Source organism: Trichechus manatus, unplaced genomic scaffold, assembly GCF_000243295.1.
Source record: "Trichechus manatus latirostris isolate Lorelei unplaced genomic scaffold, TriManLat1.0 scaffold00255, whole genome shotgun sequence".
In the NCBI taxonomy this organism is placed as follows: Eukaryota; Metazoa; Chordata; class Mammalia; order Sirenia; family Trichechidae; genus Trichechus; species Trichechus manatus.
In genome coordinates this window covers 2,064,085-2,073,798 of record NW_004444191.1, presented here as the reverse complement: position 1 = coordinate 2,073,798, position 9,714 = coordinate 2,064,085, and the positions used below count along the sequence as shown (strand labels likewise).

The window sequence follows — 9,714 nt, the reverse complement described above, 5'->3', positions numbered from 1 at the left end:
GTCTAATCTCTAAAATCTACAAGATACTGCAAAACCTCAACAACAAAAAGACAAATAATCCAATTAAAAAATGGGCAGAGGATATGAACAGACACTTCGCCAAAGAAGACATTCAGGTGGCTAACAGACACATGAAGAAATGCTCACGATCATTAGCCATTAGAGAAATGCAGAGCAAAACTACAACGAGATACCATCTCACTCCAACAAGGCTAGCATTAATCCAAAAGACACAAAATAATAAATGCTGAAGAGGTTGTGGAGAGACTGCAACACTTATACACTGTTGGTGGGAATGTTAAATGGTACAACCACTTTGGAAATCGATTTGGTGCTTTCTTAACAAGCTAGAAATAGAAGTACCATATGATCCAGAAATCCCACTCCTTGGAATATATCCTAGAGAAATAAGAGCCATCACATGAATACATAGATGCAAACCCATGTTCCTTGCAGCACTGTTTACGATAGCAAAAAGATGGAAACAACCTAGGTGCCCATCAATGGATGAATGGATAAACAAACTATGGTATATTCACACAATGGAATACTACGCAATGATAAAGAACACTGATGAAGCCGTGAAACATAACATGGAGCAATCTGGAAGGCATTACGCTGAGTGAATTTAGTCAGTCACAGAAGGACAAATATTGTGTAAGACCACTATTATAAAAAGTCAAGAAAAGGCTTAAACACAAAAGAAAACATTCTTTGATTGTTATGAGAGTGGGAAGGGAGGGTGAGGGTTATTCACTAACTAGATAGTAGACAAGAACTATCTTAGGTGAAGGCAAGGACAGCACACACTACAGGGGAAGTCAGCACAACTGGACTAAACCGAAGCTAAGAAGTTTCCTGATTACAATCAAACAGTTCGAGGGACAGAGTAGCACAGGCGGGGGTCTGGGGACCATGCTTTCGGGGACATCTACGTCAACTGGCATAACAAAGTTTATTAAGAAAATGTTCTGCATCCTACTTTGGTGAGTGGCATCTGGGGTCTTAAAAGCTAGCAAGCGGCTATCTAAGACGCATCAATTGATCTCAACCACCTGGAATAGAGGAGAATGAAGAACACCAACGACACAAGGAAAGTATTAGCCCAAGAGACACAAAGTGCCACATAAACCAGAGACTGCATCAGCCTGAGACCAGAAGAACCAGCTGGTGCCCGGCTACCACCAATGACCACCCCGACAGGGAACACAACAGAGAGTCCCTGATGGAGCAGGGGAAGGGTGGGATGCAGAACTCAATGTCTAGTAAGAAGACCAGACTTAATGGTCTGACCGACACTGGAGGAACCCCAGAAAGCATGGCCCTGAGACTCTCTGTCAACCCAGAATTAAAACAATTCCTGAGGGCAACTCTTCAGACAAAGATTGGACTGGACTGTGGGACATAAAGTGATACTCGTAGAGTGTGCTTCTTAGCTCAAGTAGATATGCGAGACTAAATGGGCAGCTTTTGTCCGGAGGTGAGATGAGAAGGCAGAGAGGGTTAGGAGCTGGTTAAATGGACACGGGAAATCTGGGGTGGAAAGGAGGAGTGTGCTGTCACAGTATAGAGAGAGCAATTAGGGTCACGTTACAATGTATGTATAAATTTTTGTCTGAGAGACTAACTTGAATTGTAAACTTTCACTTAAACTACAACAATTAAAAAAAGGGGGAGGGGAACTTCCTTAAAAAATCTGAGTATTTAAGTACAACATTAGAAATACTGAGTTTTCTTAGCCATAAGCAAAGTATAGAAAATTTCAAGTGCACTTCTTTGAAATGATTATCACTATTCAGAAAAGCTAAAGATAATGATAAACCAGTTGCATCGAGTCAATTGTGACTCATGCCAACCCCACGTGTGTCAGAGCAGAACTGTTCTCCGTAGGGTTTTCGATGGCTAATTTTTCTGAAGTAGACTGTCAGGCCTTTTCTCCAAGGTAACTCTTGATGGACTCAAACCTCCAACCTTTTGGTTAGCAGCTGAGTGCATTAAACTGTTTGCACCACCCAGAAGACTATTCTATTTCTAACTGCTTCTATTTCAGAAGATTGTAAGGAAACACTGTCTTTAATGGCCTGACATAGAGAAATTACCACAGAATCAGCTGATCCACATAGCACTGTGTTATGGACTGAACTGTTTCCCCAAAATATGTCAACTTGGCTAGGTCATCGTTCTCAATATTGTGTGGTTGTCCTCCATTTTGTGATCTGATTATCCTCCATTTTGTGATGTGTTATAAATCCCAGCCTCTATGCCTATGGTTATGGTCTCATTTGAGAGTGAGCTGTCCATGACATTAATGAGGAAGGATTAGGTCATGTTAATGAGGATTAGGGTAGAATGTAGCACACTTACTCAGGCCACAGCCCTGATCCAATATAAGGAGAGTCTCCCTGGGGTGTGGCCTGCATCATCTTTTATCTTATAAGACATAAAAGGAGAGAGAAATGAGCAGAGAGAAAGAGACCTGACAACCACTAAAAAAGAAGAGCCAGGAGCAGAGCGCATCCTTTGGATCCACGGTCCCTGTGCCAAGAACACCTAGACCCACGGGAAGATTGATGCCAAGACACATGTAGATATCGAAGGTACACTGGGTCCACAGATGTTGAAAGCAGACAAGGACATTCCCCCATAGCCAACAGAGAGGGAAAGCCTTCCCCTAGAGCTGGTGCCCCGAATTCAGACTTCTAGCCTCCTAAACTGAGAAAATAAATTTCTATTTCTTAAAGCCATCCATTTGTGGTATTTCTGTTATAGCAGCACTAGATAACTAAGACACACTGCATATTAAAATATGAATGGGCACAAGGGTGCACAGGCCTGCTTCTAGTCCCCACATAATGTGTAATCTCTCCCAGCCTCGTTTCTTCCTTGGCAAAAGGGGGATACTTATGCCTTTCCTTAGAGGCGTCTACAGGAATGCTAAACATACTACGTAACTGTGAGGCAAGGTTATTAGCATTACTTTTCAATAGCAAGAAAGCAGCCCTGGCATACGATGCCTCCCCTTGGGATTTTTCTTCTGCTCGGTACAGAATGCCTCCTGAAAACAACATTCTGGTTTGTCATTGGTTTTTTAAACTGAAACTCAGGTGGTATTAAAGCATACTCTTCCATTTTAGTTTTGAAAAATGAGGAATTTAGTTAACCTTAAGGCTTCTCAAGTCACAAGGGTTGGGCCCGGAAGACAGTGCAAAGGGAGGCGTAAAGTTGACAGTTTTAAGAAAAAGACTCACAAGACTCCATGCTGGTTTGGGTTGAGGCCAAAGAATGAATTAGGCGACCTTGACAAGGCTCCTAAGAGCTCAAATAGCAGAGTGATCTGGGGTCCAGCCACACAGGCTCCCACACCCTGCAAACCCCCAGGGCTCCCTCTAAGGACATTCCCACACAAGACACAGTCCAGTCACCAATGTTTATGACCACAGCTTACGGTGGTTGTTAATTTTTTAACCCAGCACTTACTGGAGAGCATTTAAGTTATCTGAAAAGCCTTCATCACCTCCCACATAATAAATGAGGTTTGGGGCACAGGGCAGGTGGAAACCTGCCCTAAACAGGGTCTCTTGGCTCTGCCCCAGTTCTCAGGAGCCTACCACCTTTTGATTGGGACCGCGTCCCTGACACACAGCGTCTGTGCCCATCAGGCTACCACAGTAACACCCAGGCATCATCTTTTCTTCCTCACTTGAGGATATAAGTTTTTGTCCTTTGTCCCCCTAGAAATTTAAGAGACTTACCTTACAGTGAACACGGATGCAATCATAATAGTAGCGCCACTCAGCTGGAGAAAATATAATGGTGACCGTGAGGGACAAGCCAGGGACCAGGCGGTGTTCCTGGAAGGCAAGTGACCCTGGTCAGGGCAAGCCCCTGACCATGTAGAGGGCAGGACTCGGGGTGGACGACATGCCATACATCCACCCCAAACTGACCCACGACACGGGAAACCCCAGCCCAGCAGAGAACACAGTGGAAAAGACAGGTTACCAGTGACACTCACTTTCTTCACATACTTGATCTCAAAGTGTTTGGTTTGTGGGGGTAAGACGTGAACGTGGATGTCCTCACCGGAAATGTTGACCAGATTCTGCGGGAGAAAAAGAGGCGTTTAGGGTAAATACAATGTTTTATTTACATAGGTCATCTCATTTATTTATAGCTCCTCTCGTTCTTAAAGAAATCTGAAGGTAAGTTTTTAAAAAATTTTAAAAGATCTGAAACACATCATAAACCATTTAAAGATTAATAAAAGGTGCCCCACGTGCCCACTGTCCAACAGAGCCTGCAGCCCGTGAGGGTTCCTCAAGTATGTGGCATCCTCCACCCGGCCTCCGTCCTGAACTTTTAGGGTACGGGTGCTTTTTGCTGAATTCTCTTTAGTCTGTGATTCAACTGAGCTAAGAAGCCAGCCACTCGCCAACTCCCACAGGTTCCCTAATTGCACGCCACTGGTGCTGGGGGCTACATGACACGTAGGCAGCTGGAGAATCAGAGAAAAAGGTGTGGCTTGGACAGCCTTTCCACCTCTCCTCTATCAGTTTGTCTTCTGTCAGTTTGTCCCACTGTGGCAGCTTGCATGTTGCTGTGGCGATGGAAGATATGCCACCAGTATTTCAAATGCCAGCAGGGTCACCCATGGCAGACAGGTTTCAGCAGAGCTTCCAGACTAAGACAGACCAGGAAGAAAGGCCTGGCAATCTACTTCTGAAAATTAGCCAGTGAAAACCCTATGGATCACAACAGAATATTGTCTGACATAGTGCTGGAAGATGAGCCCCCTAGGTGGGAAGACACTCAAACAGTGGCAGCCACAATGGACACGAGAATACCAACAATCATGGAGATGGTGCAGGACTGGGCAACAGTTTGTTCTCTTTTGCATGGGGTCACCACGAGGCAGAGGTGACTCAGTGGCAACTAACAACAATAAAGGAAGCCTCTAGTCCATATCTGGGGCAAACGCAAAACAATCAGAGGTCAGGTACTCTCTGCTGGTGATGGGGAAAGGCCATCTCTGGAAGGCAGGATAACCTGTTGATACACTAACCAGGTCTCTGAGTAAAGAGGTGTTTTTCCTTCCTGTGCTTGAGAGGGAAGAAGGGACTTTGGGATCTGGAGAGCTGGGCTTTCCCTGGGCCAGGGGAGGGTTAGGAAGACTCTGTTCTTAGTCTCCTGGGGCAACTCAGTCAGTTGGCATAACACAGTTTATAAAGTTTATGTCCTACATCCTAGTCGGGGGAGTAGCGTCTGGGGTCTTAAAAGCTTGCCAGTGGCCATCTAAGAAATAACTATTGACGTCTACACATCTGGAGCAAAAGAGAAGGAAGGAAACCAAAGGCCCGAAGAAGAAACTAGTCCACAGGACTCATAGCCCCCATGAGCCACAACCTCACCTGGCCTGAGACAAGAACTAGATGGTGCCTGGCTACCGTAACCGTCTGTTCTGGCCAGGGACACCATATTAGGTCCTGGATAGAACAGGAGACAGATGCAGAACTCAAATTCCTGAAAAGGCCAGACTTACTGGACCGATCGACTAGAGGAACCTCCACGACTCTTACCCTAAAATACCCTTTCAACTTGGAACTGAAGCCATTCCCAGAGGTCATCTTTCAGCCAAATAATAGATTGGCTTATAAACTAAACAATATCACCCACGAGTACTGTGCTACCTTACGTAATCAACTGTATGAGCCCAAACGGTCAACATTTACCCTAAGGCAAAGATGAGAAGGTAAGGAGGGGGTGAGAAGCAAGATCAATGGAAACAGAACAAACAGAATGGAGATAATGAGAATACTGACACATACTGGAAATTGTAACCCCTGTCATGGAGCAATGTGTATAAATATTGTTAAGTGGGAACCCAATTTGCTGTGTAAACACTGCTGTGTGATACTTTAATAAAATATGAAAAGAAAAAGAAGACTTTGTTCTCCAAAGTCTCGGCCAGAAGCTGGGCTATCACAGGGGCTCCAGAAGGCTTTACTGCATGAGGTCTCACATTACCCACAACTTAGACTTTAGATGTCCGCTCCAGATGAGGTTATGCTAGCGTTTGTGTGTGTTAAAAGTTCTTTGTTAGGTATAAACAGATTTAAAGTACAAACGAATCCCAGTCCTAAATCTGTCTTCAAGTTGAATTTGTATGTAAGTCAAAACAGTTGGGTAGGGTTAGTATCTAAGCTGCAGGCCCACCACATGGAGTGGAGCGGCAGTGCCTGGGGCATGCACACTGTGGGGCCGACCCTTTCCGAGCTCCAAGGGAGGCCGGTGCTCTTTGCTGGCTGCTTCAGCCCGCCTGCACGTACCACGTCGTAGGGGCCCGCCCGCTGCCAGCAGCCATCCAATGACCCACTACGGCACCTGCACACGTGGGAGAAGCACGCCCCGTCACGGGAGCCGGGGGGCAAACACCAAGTTAGTGTTTTCCTGATAGGCTTCATGAGGTTTGTTTGCAAAGACGGGTTGTACGTAAGTTGGACATTCTTAACCCTGGGGACTGCCTGTACCACAATTTTTGTGGCCCTTTTTTGATATACCTTCTTCTATTTTAATATGCTAGAAGCATAAGGAATAAAGTTGCCGAGGCCCCTCTCGACATCTGCGGGGCCCTGCACAGGGGCGGCTGCGGCGAAGGTGTGAGCCCCTAGGGTGAAGGAGGCGGGAGGGGACTGACCTAAGAACAGTCCTTCCAAGAGAGACTGAGAGGACAGGTGTGCTGGAGTCTCAGGATCCCAGAGCCTGTGCCCATCACACTCAGAGCCCTGGGGTGCTGGGGCCTGCTGGGGACAGACAGATGGGCACTCGGCTGGGCTGGAAGCCTTGAGAAAGAGTTCTGTTATGGAGGAGGACTAGGAAGGTTTGGGGCTGGGAGTCCAAGGAGAACTAGAGCAGAAGCAGCTACATCACCCATCATCTACTCAAAAGTAATTCAGTAAAGACCATGCAACAAACGAGGCTACGTGAATTGGCTTTAATGTGTACCCCAGGGACTGTTAACCTTTGAAAAACTCAAAGCAGTCATCCACACTCCAGGAATGGCTAGTTGGCACTGAAAAATCCTAACCCAGGGTCCCTACTCCAGAAATGGTTACTAAGAGGGTTAGTATTATGCTCATCTGAAATGACATGAGCGGGTCTTTGTCTTAGTCATCCAGCGCTGCTATTACAGAAATACTGCAAGCGGACGGCTTTAACAAAGAGAAGTTTATTCTCTCACAATCTAGGAAGCCTGAAGTCCAAATTCAGGGCATCAGCTCCAGGGGAAGACTTTCTCTCTCTGTCAGCTCTGCAGGAAGGTGCTTCTCATCAATCTTCCCCTGGACTAGGAGCTTCTCTGCTCAGGAACCCCGGGTCCAAAGGACACACTCTGCTCCCAGCACGGCTTTCTTGGTGGTGTGAGGTCCTCAACTCTCTGCTTGCTTCCCTTTCCTTTAATCTCTTGCAAGATAAAAGGTGGTGCAAGCCACACTCCAGGGAAACTCCCTTTACATTGCATCAGGGATGTGACCTTAGTAAGGGTGGTGTTACAATCCCACCTTAATCCTCTTTAACACAAAATTACAATCACAAAATGGAGGACAACCACACAGTACTGGCAATCATGGCCTAAGCAAGTTGACACATATTTTTGGGGGACACAATTCAATCCAGGACAGTCTTCTATTAGCCTAAGGGTGTTCAGGATAAATGGATTAACTAGAAATACCATCCAGGCATTTCTGCTCTTGAACAAAAGGGATATGAGAATCAGGTGAGCCTGGAAGCCCAATGCCCTTCAGAGTGACATTCAAATGCCCACGACTCCCTTAGGTCCTGCCTGAGCTTTGCTCTTAAAAAAAACTCTGCCAGCCACTCAGAAGATCAGCCAATCCTGCAACGGAGTGTTGCTGCATCTGCTCCCAGCAAACTCTCCCCAGCCAGGTGCCACAGCTGGGACTCCTCAGAGATGACAAGCATAATTACTCTTTTTTGCCTGCTTGCTAATAAGTGTTCCTACGTGGGGCAGAATTTCTTCTAGGAACTGTTTTCATTGCAACAGACTACCTGGCAGCAAGGTTGCTGGGGACGGAACCAATGGCTCCCACCTCCCATCATCAGACTATCGATATTGTCAGAAAGAACCTGACAATTAGAAATAATCAATTTGACTTAGGTCAGTTTGCAACAAGTGGCACCACGGGCTGAAGACCAGAGGTGTGAGCTCCGAGCTGCTGGGCTGGCTCAGGGCCAGCATCTCCTCCCTGCTCCCCACGATGGTCCCAAGGGAGAGAGGAGCTGGCACTCCTGAGAATGAAGGTCCAGCCATCACCTGTGGGCAAGGGGCTGCGCTAGATCTTGATTTAGAAAAACAGAGAAACCAGATGCTTCCTGCAACCTCAGTGTGGCAGAACATACCCAAAAATACCCAGGGCACATCTGTGCTGAAGGTGGCATGGGAAAATTCATTAGATGACATCGGTACTGTCAAGTGAGTCAAAAATTAGCAATAATATGGAATGACCTGCTTAAAGAATAAAATAGATCCCACTGGTGACAGTACAAGATACATTATTTGGCTCATTTTCCATAAAAGATTCTTTTTTTTTTTAATTTTATTGTGCTTTAGGTGAAAGTTTACAGCACAAATTCGCTTCTCATTGAAAAATTCATACACAAATTGTTTTGTGACAGGTTGCAATCCCTGCAATGTGTCCGCACTCTCCCCCTTTCCATCCCGGGATCCCCATGTCCATTTGTCCAGTTTTCCTGTCCCTTCCTGCCTTCTCATCTTTGCCTTTGGGCAGGTGTTGTCCATTTGGTCTCATACACGTGATTGGACTTAGAAGCAGATTCCTCACGTGTGTTACTGTTTGTTTTATAGGCCTGCCTAATCTTTGGCTGAAGGGTGGACTTCAGGAGTGGCTTCAGTTCTGAGTTAGCAGGCTGTCCGGGGGCCATAAAAGATTGTTGATGTGGAATTGTTCGTTTGGATCAATAGAGACATCAGAAATAAAGGATAAAACAAAAATGTAGACATTTAGGTAAAAGGAGTGCAGGAAGAGGGAGGACGAGAAAGCTTGCTTTGGATCCAGCCTTTGCCTGGAGTCCCCAGGTGGCACAGTTAAGCTCTGGGCTACCAGTCAAAAGGTTGGTGACCGCAACCGACAACAATAACAAGCTCTGACTATGCATCTCTCTGCCATGCCATCGTTAACCATGTGTATTCATTTAAAAAGAGAGAGAGCGCGTGCAGAGAGAGGAAGAAAATTCCAGCTTTCACTTGATATCTGAAATGAAGTGGACACTAGGACGGAAGGGTCAAGCCCACCATTCCATGCAGTCGATCGCCGCGGTCTAAGAAGGCAGTCAACAGACCAGTGATGGAGGTAAGGGCATTGACACAACTGCTGCCTAAGACACTCCTAGGGGCCATGTTTGCAAACGAGCTTTTTAAATGAACCTCACAACAACAACAAAACTTAACAAATTAAGGCGAAAAAAATGAACCACTTGCTCTTCAAGTTTTAGCACACAAACACAACATCTAAGGGACTAACTTCAAAAATATCCTGGGAGGAGACTCCGGCAAGATGGCGGTCTAGGCAGAAGCACCATGCCGTCCCTCCACAACAAAGATCCGAAAAACTAAGCCAAACAGAGAATCAACAATCCTGAAACCATAGAACATCAAATGAAGAGATAAAGAACTCAGCC

The 9,714-nt window shown here is 45.9% G+C and overlaps 1 protein-coding gene across 1 annotated transcript in view; it reads right to left on the bottom strand.

Annotated features, from left to right (window-relative positions):
- CFAP221 (cilia and flagella associated protein 221) overlaps window positions 1-9,714 on the bottom strand; it is a 154,211-nt gene that overhangs the window by 125,980 nt on the left and 18,517 nt on the right. Inside the window, exons 4-5 of the mRNA XM_004389683.2 lie at window positions 4,016-4,102; window positions 3,753-3,851 (exon numbers count right to left, since the gene is read on the bottom strand). Coding sequence (XP_004389740.1) covers window positions 3,753-3,851; window positions 4,016-4,102 — 186 coding nt within the window. The remainder of the gene's footprint in view (window positions 1-3,752; window positions 3,852-4,015; window positions 4,103-9,714) is intronic.